At 47.1% G+C, this 19,836-nt stretch overlaps 3 protein-coding genes across 3 annotated transcripts; all 3 read right to left on the bottom strand.

Annotated features, from left to right (window-relative positions):
- Positions 1–1,133: 1,133 nt before the first annotated feature.
- On the bottom strand, positions 1,134–5,560 carry LOC123191909 (BTB/POZ and MATH domain-containing protein 2-like). Its single transcript, XM_044604459.1, has 2 exons — positions 5,525–5,560; positions 1,134–1,922 (listed from the first exon to the last, which is right to left on the bottom strand). Exons 1-2 carry the CDS (start codon positions 5,558–5,560, stop codon positions 1,134–1,136), a joined length of 825 nt encoding a protein of 274 aa, XP_044460394.1.
- Positions 5,561–6,804: 1,244 nt separating this feature from the next.
- On the bottom strand, positions 6,805–7,505 carry LOC123186149 (BTB/POZ and MATH domain-containing protein 6-like). Its single transcript, XM_044597937.1, has one exon. The coding sequence runs from the start codon at positions 7,371–7,373 to the stop codon at positions 6,984–6,986; it is 390 nt and encodes a 129-aa protein (XP_044453872.1). The 5' UTR covers positions 7,374–7,505; the 3' UTR covers positions 6,805–6,983.
- Positions 7,506–16,267: 8,762 nt separating this feature from the next.
- LOC123191908 (protein FAR1-RELATED SEQUENCE 5) lies at positions 16,268–19,131 on the bottom strand. The gene is made up of 6 exons (XM_044604458.1): positions 19,118–19,131; positions 18,689–18,782; positions 18,318–18,574; positions 17,657–17,921; positions 16,847–17,537; positions 16,268–16,728 (listed from the first exon to the last, which is right to left on the bottom strand). The coding sequence occupies exons 1-6, from the start codon at positions 19,129–19,131 to the stop codon at positions 16,649–16,651; spliced, it is 1,401 nt and encodes a 466-aa protein (XP_044460393.1). The 3' UTR covers positions 16,268–16,648.
- Positions 19,132–19,836: the final 705 nt, after the last annotated feature.

The raw sequence follows: 19,836 nt of genomic DNA, 5'->3' as shown, positions 1-19,836 counted from the left end.
CCCCCTCCAGGTGCCGGCGGCGGCGACGTCCGTGAGGGGTGGGGGCACGCCCCGGAGACGCGTGCCGCCTCTTCGGACATGCCACAACACCACCCCGCATGTATGAGGGCCCGCTACGACGCTCAAGTGGCATTGCTACCCCCCAGGGCCCCCGTCCCGCCTAACCCTGGAGCGGTTGACCACGAGATCTAGCCTTCTGACTTCCCACGGACGGGCTTTGACCAGTGGACCTCTCCACCCGGTTGTGTTAGGTCGGCCCAGAGGGACACCCGGGAGCAACATCCGGGCAAAAACCACAGCTACATCCACTCCGTGTAGACCCGACGCGTCCGTTTCCCCCCTCCAGGTGCCGGCGGCGGTGCCGTCCATGAGGGCGGGCACACCGCGGATGTGAGGGGGGTCACTCTCTGGAGACGGGTGTCGGGCGTTTGCAACTGCCACAAAACTTCTGTCGGCATAGCTGTTTTTGATTTTAATAAAATATAAGGATCTATGTTTAAAAGAACATGACCGCACATTATTAACGTGCTCGAAAAAATACAAACTATATATATATATATTCATAATATATGAAAAAAAAAATACAAACTACATATATATTCATATGTATGTTTATATTTAACATGCTACATGTTAGTTGATATAATAATACACAAAAAAGCATTAAAAAATATGTAGGGAAAAAAAATTTAACTATGCCGACGGCCTAGCCGTCGGCATAGATCCGACCAGCGTGCCGCGGATCACTGACGTGGCTGATATGCCGACGGCAGCCGTCGGCATAGCCTCTGCATGGTGCGGCCTGGATCAATGACGTGGCCTGCGGACCTATGCCGACGGCCCCCCGTCTAGGCCGTCGGCATAGCTCTGACGCCGTCTGCCAGGGGGTGGCCGGGCCCCACGGGTATGCCGATGGCCTTCGTAAGCTGACGGTAGCTGTCGGCGCATATGTAGATAGGCCGACGGCCGTTCTATGCCGACGGGTGCCGTCGGCTTATCTCTGTGTAGCCCGACGGCCTTTGTACGCCGACGGCCAGAACCAGGCTGTCGGCATATCTCCGGAGAAGCCGACGGGGGCCGTCGGCATTGTTCTGGCCGTCGGGGTATGGCCCTGTTCCGGTAGTGCTCACATTCTAGGTGCATGACACCCCCTTCAGTATATCCTCCATGAGCAAAGGACAACTAGCTACAAGTTGCTTGAATCCATTAGTTGCCATGATAGCACGTAGTTTGTCCCGTGGTGAACTTATAAACTGAATGCAAGCTTCCTTAACATCCTCGCAGTGATGCTGCTCTGCTAGAAGCAACGTGGTTGCAACTGTCTCGACATCAATGCCCTCATAGAGCTTGTCTTCACACATGACCTTCAACCTATCTACTCCGTACCTGTCCGCGGCAACTAGCAAGTGTTGTAGCCTTACAATTTTGCCTTCGTCTTCATCGTCATCTGGCATAGCGTCCGTGTACATGAAGTGAAGAAGTGCCTCAAAGACCTCGGGCTCCATGTCGTCCACCATGATGTGCCCTGTCTTGCTTTCCTTCATCGGTCCAAAGAGCTCGGCCTTGAAAACCTTAGAACGTGCAGCCAACACACATCTATGGGCTCTGAACAGCTGGTCGCGCACACTGAACGTCACATCTGCACCTTCTTCATCCTTGAGCATGTGCTCAAGGCTCTCTCGCAGGCTCGGCGGCGGCACCTCGACAGGTCTCCTGTTGCGCACCGTTCGAGTTTCATGTATGACCTGGAGAACACATCTTATCGTGAAACGGCCGTTGTTGGCATCCGACAGAGCTCTAAGCGTCGATTTCTGGACATATCTCTGGTACCCCCAACTGTAGTGTGGTGCACAGAATGTATGCTCGTCGCAATCGGAGGTTGTAACTTGTACCTGGCCGTCTTGTGAAATATGAAAGCGTTCCTACTCTCCAAAACAGGGAGAGCCGCAGGTATTTATTGATGTCTTACGAGAGACGTCTCGTGGTGTTACAGAGAGAGGGATCGATAGAACGAACCCCAGAGATACATGCGGGGTAGGGAGAAGAGATAAGGAGTTAAAACAATAAAACAACTCTATCTCTAACTACCTAGCTTGTCATCCAAGATATTTAACGCATATGCAATATACGTATCTGTTACAATGTTTAACACTCCCCTATAATCAAAACCGAACTAGGTTGAGATTACGACGAAATTCTTCAAAACTCCTGGTTGGTAGTGCCTTTGTGAACCCGTCTGCAAGTTGATCCTTGGATGGAATAAACCGGATCTCTAACTCTTTGTTGGCAACTCTTTCTCTAACAAAATGAAAATCTATCTCGATGTGTTTGGTTCTGGCATGGAAAACTGGATTAGCAGACAAATAAGTTGCTCCAAGATTGTCACACCAAAGAAGTAGAGTTTCAGTTTGCAATATTCCAAGCTCTTTTAAGATGGCTTGAACCCAAATGATCTCAGCGGTAGCATTGGCCAATGCTTTGTACTTAGCTTCAGTACTGGACCTGGACACAGTGGCTTGTTTCTTTGCACATCAAGAAATCAGATTTGGTCCATGAAAGATAGCAAATCCCCCCGTGGACCGACGATCATCCACACACCTAGCCCAATCCGCATCAGAGAAGGCACTGACTCGAGTGGAGGAGGATCGATTTATCATGAGACCCATACTTACTGTATTCTTTACATATCTCAGAATACGTTTTGCTACTGTCCAGTGAGCTGTGGTAGGTGCATGCAGAAATTAACAAACTTTGTTGACTGCAAAGGAGATGTCAGGTCTCGTAAGAGTTAAATACTGGAGTGCACCAACAATACTCCTGTAGCTGGTACTATCTTCCTGATTCAGGAGTTCTCCTGCTGTCAGGGAGAGAGGTTCTGAGTTAGACAAAGGAGTAGGTGAGGGTTTGCAATCCTGCATGCCAATCCTACTTAAGAGATCAGTAACATATTTTCCTTGTGACAGATGAATGTCATGCTCAGTCTTCTGAACTTCAATACCTAGGAAGTAGTGCAAGTCTCCTAGGTCTTTGAGAGCAAAGTCTGTTCTGAGATCATTTAACAAGGCTAGTAACGATAATATCATCGACATAGATGAGAACAAACATGGTAGTATGAAACTTGTTGTAAATAAACAAAGATGTGTCAGACTTGGAAGGAGCAAAACCAAGTGCTTGCAGTTTCATACTCAACCGCGAGTACCATGCTCGAGGGGCTTGCTTGAGTCCATACAGGGCCTTATCAAGCTTGCAGACATGGAACGGTGCATTTTTATCCTCAAAGCCAGGAGGTTGTTTCATGTACACCTCTTCTTCCAGAACACCATGAAGAAACGCGTTCTGTACGTCTAGCTGTCTGAGACGCCATCCCCTCGAACCAACAACATATAGCACAAGACGAATAGTAGCTGCTTTGACAACAGGACTAAAGGTGTCCTCGTAGTCAATGCCATAGTGTTGTGTAAAACCCTTTGCAACTAGGCGAGCTTTGTAGCGACCAATGGAACCATCAGATTTCCTCTTAATTCTCTAAACCCATTTGCAGTCAATGAGATTTGTACCCTCTCGAGGAGGGACGAGATGCCATGTCTTGTTATGTTGCGAAGCAGAGAATTCTTCCTCCATTGCATGTTTCCAGCGCGAGTCACCAAGAGCTGCAGCTAAAGTATTAGGCTCGCTAGATTCTCCTGTTAAACATGTGAGGTCATATTTGGAAATATTCTTGTAATTAATTCTTGTAGTGACTCCTTTTTGTAACCTGGTGCGTGGTGGCGTAGGGGGTCCTGTAGAAGGTGCAGCCGCAGGAGATCCAGACGATTGGAGCGGATCAGCCGCAACGGATCCCGAAGGCGATCCGGGAGCGCTGACAGCGCCCGATCCCGAGGGCGCGTCGTGGGCCGCACCGGCCGAGGCGTCAGACGGATCTGCCTCAGGAAAGAGCGGAGCAACCGTGCGCGGGTGGGCCGGCATGCATGCATCGGGTGGGGAAACCCTGGTGGAGGCCCCGCCGACCGCGCGGATCCCGTGGCAGCTGGGTGCGCTGCACCTGACGCGCCTGGCACGGTCTCCTGGGAGGATCCCGAAGGCGATCGCGCTGCAGAGGGCGGCGATCCCGAAGCAGATACGCCAGGGGAACCCGTGCACATAAAATGTTGCGCTGTAGCATCAATTTCATCTTGATTTTCTGGTGGATGTGCATCATTTTCTTCGCTGGGACTTGCTGAAACAGTAAACTCAGGCACACCATTAGGAGAGTTAGACAAATATTGATCATTGCAATTATTTTCTTCCCCACTAGCTGCACCGAAGAGATGTGAGGGTAAGAGAAGGATTTCTTTTCTAAGGAGAGCTCCGACATTAGGATGAAGAGTGCAGAAAGGAAATTGAGTCTCATCAAAAACCACATCACGGGAGATATACACTCGTCCGGTGGAAACATCCAAACATTTGACTCCTTTGTGTTGTGCACTGTAGCCAAGGAAAACGCATTGTTTCGACCGGAACATAAGTTTCCGATTGTTATAGGGACGAAGATTGGGCCAACAAGCACACCCAAACACACGAAGTGGTGCATAGTCAGGTTTGACATGCAAAAGACGTTCGGTAGGAGTTTCATTCTTGATAACACGACTAGGCAGAATATTGATAAGGTGTACATCGGTGAGAAAGGCTTCGTCCCAAAATTTCAGTGGCATAGATGCGGCAGCAAGTAATGCGAGGCCTACTTCAACATTAATGTGTCTGTGATTGCGTTCAGCAGACCCATTTTGCTGATGAGCGTGAGGACATGAAACATGATGAGATATTCCCAATTTCCGAATAAATGAGTTGAGTTTCTCATATTCACCGCCCCAGTCAAACTGGACGGCGATGATTTTGCTATCAAACTTTCTTTCAACAAGTGCTTGAAAGTTATGGAAAACTTGAAATACATCGGATCTTTTCTTGAGAAGATAAATCCACGTATACTTGCTAAAATCATCAATGAAGCTAACATAATATGCATGTTTACCAACAAAGACAGGAGCAGGGCCCCACACATCAGAAAAAATGAGTTGTAATGGTTTGGTAGAAACACTAGTTGAGACAGGATATGGTAACTGATGACTTTTGGCTCTTTGGCACGAATCACAAATTGTTTCAGAATTATGCTCACCAACAACTGGGAGTTTATTCTTGCTAAGTACTTGCTTGACAATAGTAGAGGAAGGATGACCTAAACGGGCATGCCATCGCTCTAAGGAGAGTTTAATGGCGGCACAAACTTGTTTATTGAATCTGCTAACTTTGGGAATCAACGGGTAGAGTCCGTCCACGCATCTACCTCAGTAGAGGATTTGCCTCGTGACCTGATCCTTGATCAAGAAAAAGAAGGGGTGAAACTCTAAAAACACATGATTGTCAAGAGCAATGCGATGAACAGATAAGAGATTCTTTGATGAGCTAGGGCAGTGATGAATATTATTAAGATGAATATCTCTATGAGAGGAATGAATAATTGAATGACCAATATTGCTTATCTCCATACCTGTTCCATCTGCATTATGAACTTGATCTTGCCCATGGTATCTCTCATGCATTGTGACCTTCTCTAGCTCGTGGGTGATGTGATCCGTTGCTCCGGAGTCCACATACCAATTGGTGTCCACACCATAGGATGTGTTGGCTCATACGGCAACCTTCTTCTTATCTTCAGCATACCGCCACTTGCATTGCTTTGCTATGTGATTAGTTTTCTTACAAATTTGACACTTGCCTTCATACTCATCATACCCGCGAAAATTGTTGTTGTAGTGGTTTTGGCCGCCCCTATTGTTGGTGTAGAAGGGTCGGCCTCCTCCCTGATAGTGGTTGCCGTGGTCGCCACCGCCACCACCATAGTAGCCTCCGCTGCCGCCGCTATTGTTGGGGTAGTGGCCGCCGCCACCGTTTCCAGTGCCACGACGAGGACCACCGCTGTCGCCGTTGTTGGGGTAGCCTCCGCCGCCGCCGCCGTTGTTGGGGTAGGGGCTGCCACCGCTGCCGCCGCCGCAATAGCCCTTGGCCGAGCCACCTCCTCGGCCGCATGATGCGGCGTTTGCCGATGATTTGAAGGCACCAGCGCCCGTGCCCTGGAACATCTCGACCCTCTGATCGAAAGTGGCCACCATGCCGAAGAGCTCATCGACTGTGACATCATCAGGACGCACATCAAGTGCAGAGATTATTGGCTGATAGTCCATTTCAAGACCGGATATGATGTGGGAGACGAGTTCATTCTCTGTGATGGGTTTTCCTCCTGCTGCTAGCTCATCGGCGAGACCGAGCATGTGCCCAAAGTACACAGAGGCGGATTGGGTTCCTTTCTGGGCGGTGGTGAGGGATATGCGGACATGGTTGGCTTTGGATCTGGATTGGGCAGAGAACATATTGGCAAGAGCTGACCATATGGCGGCAGAAGTTTCTAGGGAAGCTACTTGAACTAACACTTTCTTGGAGAGGTTGCGGAGCAAGTAGGTGATGATCTGTTGATCTTGGATCAACCAAGGCGCATAAGCAGGGTTTGGAACAACCTGATCTTTGCCCTCGGAGGTTTTGCTGGTTAGGGTTTTTGGTGGTTCGGTTATGGTTTGGTCGATGTATCCAAAGAGACCGGCCCCCATGATCTGGGAGCGGGCTTGAGCACGCCAGAGTATGTAGTTGGATCGGGTAAGTGGTTCGGAGACATTGTTGTTGAGACCGGAGGAAACGACGGATGAGGATGTCGACATAGTCGAGTTCAAGGAATGGGATGGCTAGACGAGATGGAAGAAGATGGCTCTGATTACCATGTGAAATATGGAAGCGTTCCTACTCTCCAAAACAGGGAGAGCCGCAGGTATTTATTGATGTCTTACGAGAGACGTCTCGTGGCGTTACAGAGAGAGGGATCGATAGAACGAACCCCAGAGATATATGCGGGATAGGGAGAAGAGATAAGGAGTTAGAATAATAAAACAACTCTATCTCTAACTACCTAGCTTGTCATCCAAAATATGTAACGCATATGCAATATACGTATCTGTTAAAATGTTTAACACGTCTAATTTCTCCACCACGTCCAAGGAGAAGCGCGTCCTCACGTTGTTCGCTTTGCTGGTGCAATACAGATAACAGGAGGTCATGTCGCTAGATTTGTCTTTCTGCTCCCCGTCGGGGTAGAACTTGATCGTCCACGCGTAGCCGCCGACGCTGAACGTGCTCGAGCTGACAAACTCGCCGGCACCAATGCCCTCAAGCAGCGGGTAATCGCGCACCACGAAATTGTGGGCCGACATGGCGCTCTCAGTGGAGCAGGTCGACGACGTCTCGGACTGGCACTCGCCATGGAGGAAAAGTCCGCTGTTAACGTTCCCCATCGCAATAGGGGAGTGCAGGGCGCGATGGGTAGGTCACGACTTATGAGCGTGGTCTTGTGTATATGTATACGGAGAACTTGACCTTATTATCCGCATATACGGCCGGTGTCGTACTATATATTCTCTCCGCTCTGCCATGTAAGGAGAAAAGACTCCGAGACAAGAAGAACGACGGTGCTGAGTCAATGTGGGAATCAGGGATCTGTACCAGTTCTTGTCAAACTAAGAGTCCTTTGTGCACGCGTTCTGATTTTTTTATTTTTTCAGATACACTTTATTGGTTTATATAATTTCAAACTAAGAGCATGGAGGACTTTTTTTTTTCTAGCGATCAATCAAATCTGCATACATGTACACGTAAAAACAACAAGGTAGGGCGAGCGGCCCACCTTGCCCTACCGAATCCTCCGACTGTGCATGTTTTTCCTCGGCCTAACTTGTTCGTTTCTCTTTGGTAAACAATTTCTCTAATGATGCCTCAGCTTATTGATTCTCGCAACTCGCACCCTCTATTGTTGTCTCAGCTTATTGATTCTCTCCACCCACGCATATATAAGTTGATCTGATTCGTTGCAAAAATAAGTGATGGAGAACTATTCGTTAGCAATTGGATCTTGTTTTCTAGCATAGATGTGATGTAGTTCAGTTGTTGGCTGCCATAAGGTAAGGTTCGAAGAGAATGTCGTGAGCTCGATCCCTCCTCATGCACTCCTTTTTCAACGGAAATACTAACGCCCACACGTGTAGGCATTCTTCAATTCGTCCATACGCCTGAATCGTCGTTGATTATCTTTTGCACGAATCTTGACACAAAAAGATGGATTTGGTGTGCCACGTAGGACGAGACTGGTGTGTGGGCGTTGGAGAGTTTGCTCACACGCCCCGCACCACCCTGTTTGCCAGCTGCGCTGTGTGGGCGAACTAATTTTTGCCCACACAACCACCACCTAGTCCATGCGCTGTGTGGGCAAACTGCTTTTCGTCCACACGACACTCCTACATTACGCGAACGTGGCAACTAGATAACTGCTTTTCGTCCGCACTGGAACTGCAGTTACGCGAACGTGGCAACTAGGTAAACACAAATGGCAACTGTGATTCTTTGCTAGACAGCAACTGCAGTTGCGCGTACGTGGCAACCAGATAAACACACATGACAATTGTGATTAACTATACATGACAACTATGGTGGGACCACACGTGGCAACTAGGTAAACGCACATGGCAACTATTGTTTGACCATATGTGGCAAATAGTTAATCACACACGGCAACTACGGTTTGATTACACGCGGCAACTACCATAAATTAGACATGGCAACTATAGTTAATCAAAACAGATAGAGTTGCCATGCTTTTACAACTACACTTGCCATCCAGGATAACTACATCTGCCAACCAGGATGGCATCTAAATCGTCATCCCGCGGGTACCTAACGAAGCTGCGCCAGGACGTGTGGGCATTTTTACTTCGTGCCACACGCGCGGGGTGAAGATGAGTAGTATTTTGTTGGGCGTGTGGTACGAAATAGTCGCGCCCACACGTGTGGGCAATTCTAATGTCCGCCAACACACAACCCGTGTGGGCTGCCTCCTACTCATACCACACACGGTGTGTGGCCAGATCCTTTAACGCCCATACGTGTGGGTGTTATTGGCGTCCTTTTTCAATCGATAGGAAGAACACTCAAGGCCCACGTTTAACTCGAGCCGACATAGTTCATCAATGGAACAATGAAGGGAAGGTTTAATTTCCAGAGGCCACCATGGTTTGGCCGCCCTACTGTAACCGTGTTTGCTACTCGCTGGCATATATGGCACGGACGAGCAATGCAAACCATTCAGGACTAAAATCCTATCTTTTCTTGATTTTTTTTTGTAAGCCATCGTATGCAATTCCTAAAAAGCAAAATTGAGTAGCTTTTAAGCAAAAAAACCAAGAATTATCACGGCAACCTGCAAAAAAACAATAGTTATGATGATACCATATACCTTATCGCAAAAAAAGTGTGGTAAAATGAAGATGACTAAAATCAAACATGGTCAGTAAATGTGCATAATATTTTGCCTGCTCAATGTGAGTAGTCACCTCACTTTCTAGGCGCAGGACACACCCTTCAGTATGTCCTCCATGAGCAAAGGACAACTAGCTACGAGTTGCTTGAATCCATTTGTGGCCATGACAGCCCGTAGTATATCCCATGGTGAACTTATAAACTGAATGCAAGCTTCCTTAAGATCATTGTAGTGATGCTGCTCTGGTAGAAGCAACGTGGTCGCGACCGTTTCAACATCGATGCCCTCATAGAGCTTGTCTTCACACATGATCTTCAACCTATCCACTCCGTACCTGTCCGCGGCAACAAGCAAGCGTTGTAGCCTTTCAATCTTGCGTTTGTCTTCTTCGTCATTTGGCATAGCATCCATGTATATGAAGTTTTTTTTGAGAATCACCGGGGGGGGGGGGGGGGGGGGAGTTCCCCCAACTGAATATATTACTCAAAGGACTGCCGAGGCAGTAAGAACATCATTACATAGGCACGATGCATCGTGCAGAAAGATAGGAACGCCACGAGAAGACGTCCTCCTTGTCTTGTCTAAGCACAAGACGATGAGACCACAGGTCCAGTGCGGAAATAAGGTTTCTAAGGGTTATTACAGAACTTTGATCAATCGTCCTAAATACCATATCGTTGCGAGCAGACCAGATCATCCATAACAGGGCCACGAGGACTGAAGGCCATGCAGAGGTAGGGAGGTGAGTAGGGATATCGACATCCCAGAGGTCTGTGATGTCATCAGACTGAGGTAGAAAACCAAGGCGTTGCCAGATCCTGTTGGCGAGGGGGCATGATATGAACAGGTGGTTGGAGTCTTCTGGCAGCCTCGCGCACCGATGGCATATATCTGAGACGATTATATGTTTGTGTGCAAGGTTGCACCTGGTGTTGAGGCGATCCTTGAAGAGCAGCCAAGCGAAGACTCTGAGCTTACGAGGAATCTTTGCGGGCCAGATGAGCGGGGCATGATGATCGTGCTCTGTTTGCTCCATGAGGGCGGCGTATGCATGCTTGGTGGAGAAGACAATGTCGTGTCGGAGGAACCGTTGGTCTTCCCCAGCCGAGGGCATGAAATCCTGCAAAAGAGCCACAAGCAAGACAAGTTCTTGTTCTGCCGAAAGAGAGAGACGGTTACGGAGGTTAGCTTGAATACCGAAATGCATAATGTTAGCCACTTTCACCAGCTGTAGAGTGGAGTGGGAGAATAAGTGGGGGAAGGTAGTGGCTAGTGGTTGTGGAGTCAACCAGGTATCTAGCCAAAAGTAGGTGTGTGAGCCGCTATTTGTCAACACAAAGGTTATATTTTGAAGGGAGGCGAGCTGTTGTGAAATTGTGCAGCAAAGGAAGGAGGTTTGCGGGGGTGGGGAGACTAGAGCATTAGGGTGTTGGAGATCTAGCCATTCTAGCCAAGGGGTTTGAGTATTGGAGAGTGCTTTGGCAGTGAATTTCATGAGAAGGCAGTTGTTTTGTACATGTAGGTTTTTAAGCCCTAAACCACTGTATTTTTTGGTAAGCAGACATTTTTCCATGCAATAAGACATTGAGCACCTGAGCAAGCGTCCTCCCCTGCCCAAAAGAATGCTCTCCTCAGCGAATCCAGAGTTTTAATTGTTTTCTTTGGTATGCGGAACACAGACATGAAATAGACAAGGATTGAGTCCAAGACCGAAGAGATGAGAATGAGCCGATCACCTTTATCAAGAAGCTTAGCACGCCAGCCAGAGAGTAGTTTCCTAGCTCGTTCTAACAGAGGATTGAACATATTATTGAGGTGTCTGGTGGGGGCGAGAGGGAGACCTAGATATGTTTGCGGGAAGGAGGCGCAAGAGCATCCCATGGCCAAGGCGATGTTATTAGACGTGGTGTCGTCTGTGTGTAGGGTGGCTAGGGTAGTCTTAGTAAAGTTGATGGTGAGGCCGGTGGCAAGTGCAAAGGTGGTTAAGATGTTTTTGAGGGTTGAGGCGGCAGCTACGATGAGCGTGTCATCAACGTATTGGAGGACAATGGGAGGCAGATGGGAGAAGATGGGATGGTGGAGTGTAGGGTCTGAGTTTTGGAGGATGAGTTGTTGAAGGAGGTCTGCGACGATGAGAAAGAGGTAGGGGGAGACAGGGTCGCCCTGCCTCAAGCCATTTTTGCATTGGATCCATTTGCCCGGAACCACGTTCAGAAGAATGGTCGTTTTGCCGGTGAGGAGGATGTTTTGGATCCACCGGCGGAAGGTGGAGGAGAAACCCCGCACAGCCAGAATTTTTTGTAGAGCAGGCCATGCGACAGAGTCGAAGGCTTTTCGGAAATCTAACTTGAATACCATGGTAGGTTTTTTGCGAGAGTGGCAGGAGCTAATGAGATCGGTTGCGAAGACAAAGTTTTTAGCGATGTTTCTACCAGCACTACAAGAAATCTGTTAATACGTGATGGTATTAGTCCGTCACAAATAAGTGGAAAACTGTCATGGGTGCCCATGCATAACGGACCTGAAGTCCGTCATGTATATCGCGTCATAATTTGAGATTGTGCCTTCCTTGACGGATCTTGACCATCATGGATCTGCCCCAAGCCCGCCTAGGCCCAAACCATTGTGACGAAACAAGTCGTCATAGCCTGACGCCACGTTGGATTTTTGATTCGCCAAGTGGAATGATGTGGCTGCCTACGTGGATACTACTTTTCGTCACAGAAATCGTCACAAATGTAGGCACAATTTAAATATGGTCCAGCCAATTTATTTTAGCCCAATTTTGACACAGTATATTTTTTAGCCAATTTTGGCCCGAAGAAAAAGTAATTTCAAACAATTCACGCAATATGCGGGCCATCTGTATGTATATATTTTTCTCAAAAAAAATCCTGTGTGTATATACAACATAGCAATTTACAAATCCTTCCATGTAATGATAATTCACAACATTAAATATATCACACAACAAGGTTAAGAAGCAGTACAATCCAGTTTACATCAACAAAACATATAAACTTTTGAAGCTGCTGTTGAGGTTCTTCGTCGACTCTCCTGATGACAACTATCATGTCCTGGCGCAGATTATGATGGGTAACTACCCAATCATACCTAGCATATTTAAAAGAATATTAGATTTTTGTAGATTCATAGATAGTAGAGACAACAGTATTACAAGTGTAAAAAGTGTATTACATGTCCACTTGGCAAGTATTGAGAGTACTATTACTTATAACAGGAAAAATAATGAAATGAAACAAACCAGTATATTTGTATAGAAGGTGACAAGACCTGCAAATATAATTTATTACATGGCTTACAAATTACTTCATGGTTATTAAGGTACAAGCTAAATCATAAAACATGAACACCAACTGAACATAATACTAGTACTAAGTCACCTTAGTTTACGCAAGCTAGAATACTTCACGCACCGAATTAATTACGTAGGACATGGGATGTCAGGGGATTTACATGTATGTCATGTAGTAACAATCACTAAGCTGTTTTGATGGAATTGCACAAGGCAAGATTTTTTTGATTTGATGTGATCAAACATCTCAGCAGCACATGTGAAAGACACGGCAAGGTTTGGAACTAACACAATCCAATTTACATAAACAGAACATGTAAATGATTGAGGTTGTTATTCTGGTTCTCGCCGTCGGCCCTCCTGATGGTTGCCTGCTACCTAATGATACCTAGCATATTTGTACCAACAAACTATTTGAGGTTGTTATTGAGGTTCTTGTCGTCAGCCTTCCTGATAGTAGCCCTCTACCTAATACCTTAGCGTATTTACAACAAAATTAGACATTAGATAGTAGAAATAAGAGATTAGAACAAACATTAAAATAAATGACATGCTTTCCAAAATTCTTAAAACATACCATGGCTACAAATGAGAATAACATTATATACTATAAAACAATAATAATCATGTTGTTGCTTAACATTAATCCAAATAGAAGTGTGTCAAATGAAAGTCTATTCAAGTTGACCTTTAAGTGACAAGGTAACAGAAGATAGATTTCAGAACTCCTAGTACTCAGCAGCAGTTGAGGCCATATAAATCCACGGGAAAATGGCATCACTAATAAGCAATATCAATGGCGCGGAGCCGCTTCTCATCGACCCGGCCGGCGTAAACATCAAATGTTCATGTGTCAACAAGTTCACTCATGAAACTAAATATTTGTCAAGGATCTAAAAATAGCAACCAACACTTGCTTGACACGTAAACTTCAATTGGCATTTAAAATACCTAACTCTGAACTAGATCAACTAAATAGGTGTAGTTCAGTGGTAGTTGAGCTTGTGAATGGAAATAATGAAGAAATCATAGGAGTGGCAGTAGAGAACCAACCCCTGGTTGATCACGGAGCAGCTCCATCACGGCCATCGTGGCAACAAGCCCTCTCAAGCTCTATTTTGCGTCATGCAGCAGTGCCACCAAGACCCACTTGTTGGGAAATTAGAATGTTAAGTTATCAAAGTTAAAAAGAGGGAATAACATCAACAAGATTTAGAAAAAGCAGTAGACAACAATCCCCACTTGTTGGCGGAACTATTGCTGAGGGCGACCTAGATATGGAGGTAGGGAGCAGAGGAGTTGAATAAGAAATGTGTGTGTCATTGTGTTGGCAAGTGCTAGCTCGGTGTGTCTCCAGGTTGAGAGTGAGCTAACATGTATGTTGTCTTGGTACAAGTACTAGTAAGTGCAGAACTAATAGTAGTAGTACTACTATAAATTGGCTCACTAATACATGAGTTTAGTACACAAATTGACAAGTTTAAACTCTGTATTATTACTGTAGGACTGCCACACTGTAAATGTAATTTTCTTCTTAGATTCAGATTAAACTAATTCTGATATATATATTCACCGAGCTGCAAGAGACAGTAAAAACAGAAAAAGAAATGCCTAGGAGAAAACACTAAACAGAACATGTCATGATGTTAATACATTAACAGAAATCATGTCTTCAAGACCTATTTGATGAAATTATTGACCACACTTGATTACATTTATTCATACTGAATTATATTTTGATAGAAAATAAACTGAATGAATACTGAACACTTGGTTATATTGATTTAGAGAACAGAGATACACCAAACTATCGGAAAAATCTAAACTGAATTAGATTTGGTAGAGAACTAACTAAAATAGATATTGATAGAAGGTCGCGTCTGCAGCCGGTTGACGAACATGTGCGGATATATCTACTTGGTACCCTGCAGTGTACAAGATGGAGAGAAAACTCAATGTTAAAAGATTCAGAGAGGAAGCACGACACACACAACATACTGGCTGTTGCACGCACGCACATCTCACTAGTAGACACGCCGGAGCCACCGATTGCTGCTGTTGCCGCCATGTCATCACGCACACACAACACACCCTACAAGTTGGAGAAGGCAATAGCCACGCTTAGGAAATCGACTGTAGAGGGAGGCCACGCACCAGCCATAGCCTTCCCAGCTTGCCAACGAATGGCTGGTACAGCTACCAGTGTAGGCAAATGAACCGGCGGTCGCAGCAGCAACACAAGGCCATGGTATCGAGGAAGCCAAAAAGAGGGAGGGGCAAGGGCAGCATCACTAACCAGTCGCGACTAGGTGCGGCCTCCACCGAGCAATTGTGGTAACCGGCCACCCGACGGTAGCTCCGGTCTGACAAGACCTGTGTCGGGGTTCAACTTCGTCCCAGATCTGCGCGCGCCGGATCTATAGCAGCAGCCCGAGGCCATGGTATTGAGGACGGGAGAGGATGGGGTAGAAAAAGGCCGCATCCGTGGAGGTGGGGTTGTGTGGAGGAAGGAGAACCAGAGCGGTGGGGGTGCGGGGGCAGCGAAAAGGAGAGGATCAGAGAGAAGGGAGAAGATGCTGGGGCGACGGCAGTGGGAGAAAGAGATGGGGGGAAAAAGAGGCATAGGGTTCGAAAGTCCTATTCTGAGCTCGAGCTCAGATGGACTCGATATCATAGCCGTCAGCTTTTGCTGAGATTCCCACCGCTGCAGGTATTTCAGTCTGTATATGGACATGTATGCGCTGCTTTTTCCCACGTCGTGGCCCACCCAGCTGTCGCTGTCAATGCAACGGCCGTGACGCCTTCAGGGCCGGCTCAGACGTTTGATACCGAATCTTGGTCCACGGCTCAGACGTTTGATACCGAACGGCCGTTGTCCAGCCGGACCCGCACCTAGCTCCTTCCACTACAAGACTCCACGGGCTGCTCCCCCATTGCCTTATCCTCTTCTTCCTCGCTTTGTAAGAATCAGATCAGAGAAGATGGCAAATGGCAAGCTCATCTTCTTCCTCCCAGGCCGGCCAGGTGCTCCCGCTGATCCCTTGCCCAGTATGCACTGCCAAGGTGGTGACCTTTGTTTCCCGAGCTGGAGAACGGTTCTAATTCACCATGAATACTTGCAGTCTAATTCACCATGATCTCTGCGTAAAAGAACACAGGAGAAATGCCCGTCCACTAACCTTCAGCACATGGCTGCAAAGCAAGCCCACATGTGCAAATTGTCCACACTCGCAGTCGAGTTCATCACCCCCATCTAGCATACTAACCTTGTATGCCACTCTGCACCATTTCTTTCTCTTCTCTGCCTCGCTGTGGATTGCGACATATGTCTTGTGTCTCTCAATCTCTTCAACTTGATAAGCGCCACATTCATATAATATATGCCCAAACTGTTCAAACATGGCTCTTGTATATATCTTGCTAGCATGCCTTTCCACTTCAAGGTTTGCCCTCATGAGCGGCCTCCCCTGCACAAATAGTACACAAGCATCGTAAATGTTTATTTCTCTATTCATATGTTTGTCACAATGACTTCAACTACATACGACACTCCCAACAAGAAATTCTCACAATTCATGTTCATTTCTCTTCGTAGTTCTCCGATTTCTGGTCAAACTAGAGCCTCATGTATTTCTGAACAAACATGTGCATTGTTCAACCAGGAGGCACATAATCTTTAAGCATATGGTTCGCACTCTCACTCCTTTGTGTGCTGGTCATTTTTACACAAAAAACTCCCTTAAATTAAGGCTTCGCTCATTTCTTACGGATTTCAAACAGGTTTGTCATGTACGAATGTGCCCTAAGCTTGTATTTGTCCAGCAACATCTCCCAAGCTTGCTCGAATTCATCTTCTGTCAAGATGTGATTTATGACCTTATGAAATTCAGATCTGAAATCACTTTTCTTCGTGTACAGACTACCCAATGACTCTTTTGCTTTCTTCAGCACATGCACTTGCACCACCGGTGTGTTGCATCCGGCATAACTTTCTTGATAGCCAGCTCCATAGCCCGGTTCTGGTCTGCAAATGCGAACAGAAAAATTTCATCAACACCTAATACATCTAAATCTGTACCGGTATCTCACAATTACCAGCACAAAAGTGATTGAGTACTTTCCAAAGAATAACAGAAATTTACTTGTTAGTATGGTCACCGGTGGAGACCCGCCCATCATTCGAAGGAATCCTGAGAAAACCCACTCAAAACTATCTTCAGTTTCATCACGCACGAGCACACCTGCCAGGATCACACTCCGAAAATGATTATTTACCCCTACAAACAGGCCAAAAGGCATGTCGTACAGATTAGTCCGATAAGTCGTGTCAAATGTTATGACATCTCCAAAAAATGAGTACTGAAGCCTGCTGCTCCCATTTGCCCACATCAGATTCTTAATCCTGCCCTCATTGTCAGACTCAACCCTATATGTGAAGTGTGGATCTTTAGCCCCTATCTCTGCAAAAACATCCATTGTCTTCTTCACATTATCTTCTGCATGGTCCCTGATTATCTTCCCACACAGGTTACACAACGACCTCTTAGTGAACGAAACATTTTCCATTGATCCAATGAAGCCTCCAATGATGTTGTACACCTTTGCTAAGTTCACATTGTTCTGCCTTAACTGTTTCACTAGATTCCTGGTGTACACATCTATGTGCTTGTGTGAGGGCCAATGGATTGTCTCACCAAAATTAGGCAACAACGAGTGGTTGTGACTATCTCTATGCTCTGCAATGTACCATCCGTTTTCCTCCACTCGTAGCAACCTTATTAGAGCGGGGCACTCGCAATGACAAGACCTGGTGTTCCCCACACCAGCTTTGCCCTGCAAAATGATTTCCAACAAAAGCCAGTGAGTTCAGTAATTTTGTCGACACCACACACAGGACACGAATATGAAGTGTATGTCCCAGCATAAAAATAAGTAACAAAAAAAACACCCACCGAGCAACCACAAACTATTTCCTGCATGCTTTTGGTCCTCTCCACATTTAGCCTGCTCTTCCTGTAACGAATGCCAAATCCCTTCTCCCACGAGTACAAATTGTAGAAGTCATACGCCTCACCCATCGAGTCGAATGTTGGTGCCGATAACTGGTGTGATAACATTGTCAGTCGGGTTCTCAGCAAAACTCCGCACAGCCTTCTCGAATGCACCGATCCGGTTTGGACAAGGCGGCCTGTTGGTACAGCAGCTCCAATCCTCAACCTACAAACACATCCACCTCCATAACTCACTCACCAGATTTCACTAAGCATGCATATGCTACTATATTTTTCCAAAATGCATGTAAACTGAAGCAAGATTACGAGTAATTCATACCAATTTCATTATTAAGTCCAATGGCTCTATCAATGAAAACTTACTATAAATGCTTGACTGCAATTGAAATCGATGCTTCTTTTAATCCCAAGTTAGATAACAAATACTTCCTACAAAATTGCTGTTAAATCTAATGGTCATACAAGTAAAAACTCATTCCACAATAATTGACACCAATTTTTCTGTACTTATTATGTATGCTACATTTTAGCTCCACACAAAATCATTATCTAACTGACAGAGCTACTCTGCTACTGATCATGACCAAAATCCAGGAGTAACCTCTTATTCCATCCAGGCACCCGAGGATTCATCTTCCCAGTAGACCGCTCCGACGACGGTGGCGAGCTATCCATCCTGACTGCCGCCGATGGCTTGGCTGACACAATCTGGGCATCACCACTGACGGCCGAGCGCACATACCCCAGAACGCCCTTCTCCACCACTAGCTGCTGCAATGTCGCATGTACCACATCCGCCTCCAGCAGCACAGGCGCCACCGCCGCCACTAGCGGCGGTACCAAGCTTTCTCCCACCTCCTACAGGAAAGTGGATCTGAGACAGGGGCAAACGATGTTTTGTGAAACTCGAGATCCAGAGTAATGAGATTTGAAAGGAGACTGCGAGGGGGCGAGAAGAACAGATGGACGTACCCATGCATAGGCTGCATCAGGAACTCCATGAATGGTCGCCGCCGGTGCTCCTCCTCCCGATTCTCCAGCAGCTAGCTTCCAAATAAGAGCACCGCTATGGGGAAGAAAGCACTAGACCACGCATTCTCATGCCCGAGCCCACCAAACGGAAAGCTAAAATCCTGGGCCACGGATCAGATGGGAGCGTCGAATCTGGTCCACGGCCCACCCCGTAGACGTCTAACGGCTGGCAGCCCGCGCGTTACAAATAGGCCCACCAGCCATCGCTTTCGCAGACGTATTTGTGCACAGTGCACATTTTCCAGCGATTCTCCAGCAGTCGTTCAATAGAATGGCACAGATCCAAACGAGCTATCGAACGCCCAAGATAACGAGCTCATTTGAGCCCGCGCACAAAAGCTCCACGTCCCATAGGGTTAGCTTTTATACGGGGAATGTGTCATGCGGGCTTCGGCGGGCTTTAGCGGGCTAGGGGCTGAACTAGGCCAGTTCTGTTGGGGAACGTAGTAATTTCAAAAAAATTCCTACGCACACGCAAGATCATGATGATGCATAGCAACGAGAGGGGAGAGTGTTGTCTACGTACCCTCGTAGACCGGCAACGAAAGTGTTGACACAACGTAGAGGAAGTAGTCGTACGTCTTCCCGATCCGACCGATCCAAGTACCGAACGTACGGCACCTCCGAGTTCTGCACACGTTCAGCTCGATGACGATCCCCGAACTCCGATCCAGCAAGGTGTCGGGGAAGAGTTCTGTCAGCACGACGGCATGGTGACGATCTTGATGTTCTACCGTCGCAGGGCTTGGCCTAAGCACCGCTACAATATTATCGAGGAGTATGGTGGAGGGGGGCACCGCACACGGCTAAGAGAACGATCATGAAGATCAACTTGTGTGTCTAGAGGTGCCCCCTGCCCCCGTATATAAAGGAGCAAGGGGGGGTGCGGCCGGCCCTAGGAGGAGGCGCGCAGGAGGAGTCCTACTCCTACCGGGAGTAGGACTCCCCCCCCCTTCCCTAGTTGGATTAGGACTTGGGGGGAAGGAGGAGAGGGGGAAAGGAAAGGGGGGGCGCCGCCCCCCCTCCTTGTCCAATTCGGACTTGGGGGGAAGGGGCGCGCGGCAGCCCCTAGGCCTCCTCTCCTCTTC

The sequence above is a fragment of the Triticum aestivum genome, chromosome 2A (genome assembly GCF_018294505.1).
Source record: "Triticum aestivum cultivar Chinese Spring chromosome 2A, IWGSC CS RefSeq v2.1, whole genome shotgun sequence".
Lineage (NCBI taxonomy): Eukaryota > Viridiplantae > Streptophyta > Magnoliopsida > Poales > Poaceae > Triticum > Triticum aestivum.
The sequence above is the reverse complement of the archived record's forward strand: the minus strand, read 5'-3'. Positions and strand labels throughout refer to the sequence as shown.

Coding starts and splice junctions, on each gene's coding strand:
- LOC123191909 (XM_044604459.1), bottom strand. CDS start 5,560: ATGGGCAAGATCAAGTTCATAATGCAGATGGAACAG. Junction 1,923..5,524: donor TCATAATGCAGATGGAACAG/GTATGGAGATAA, acceptor TTTGGAGAGTAG/GAACGCTTTCATATTTCACA.
- LOC123186149 (XM_044597937.1), bottom strand. CDS start 7,373: ATGGGGAACGTTAACAGCGGACTTTTCCTCCATGGCGAGTGCCAGTCC.
- LOC123191908 (XM_044604458.1), bottom strand. Junction 17,922..18,317: donor GTGCCTGGATGGAATAAGAG/GTTACTCCTGGA, acceptor ATGTGTTTGTAG/GTTGAGGATTGGAGCTGCTG. Junction 16,729..16,846: donor ACCGGTGACCATACTAACAA/GTAAATTTCTGT, acceptor TCGCATTTGCAG/ACCAGAACCGGGCTATGGAG.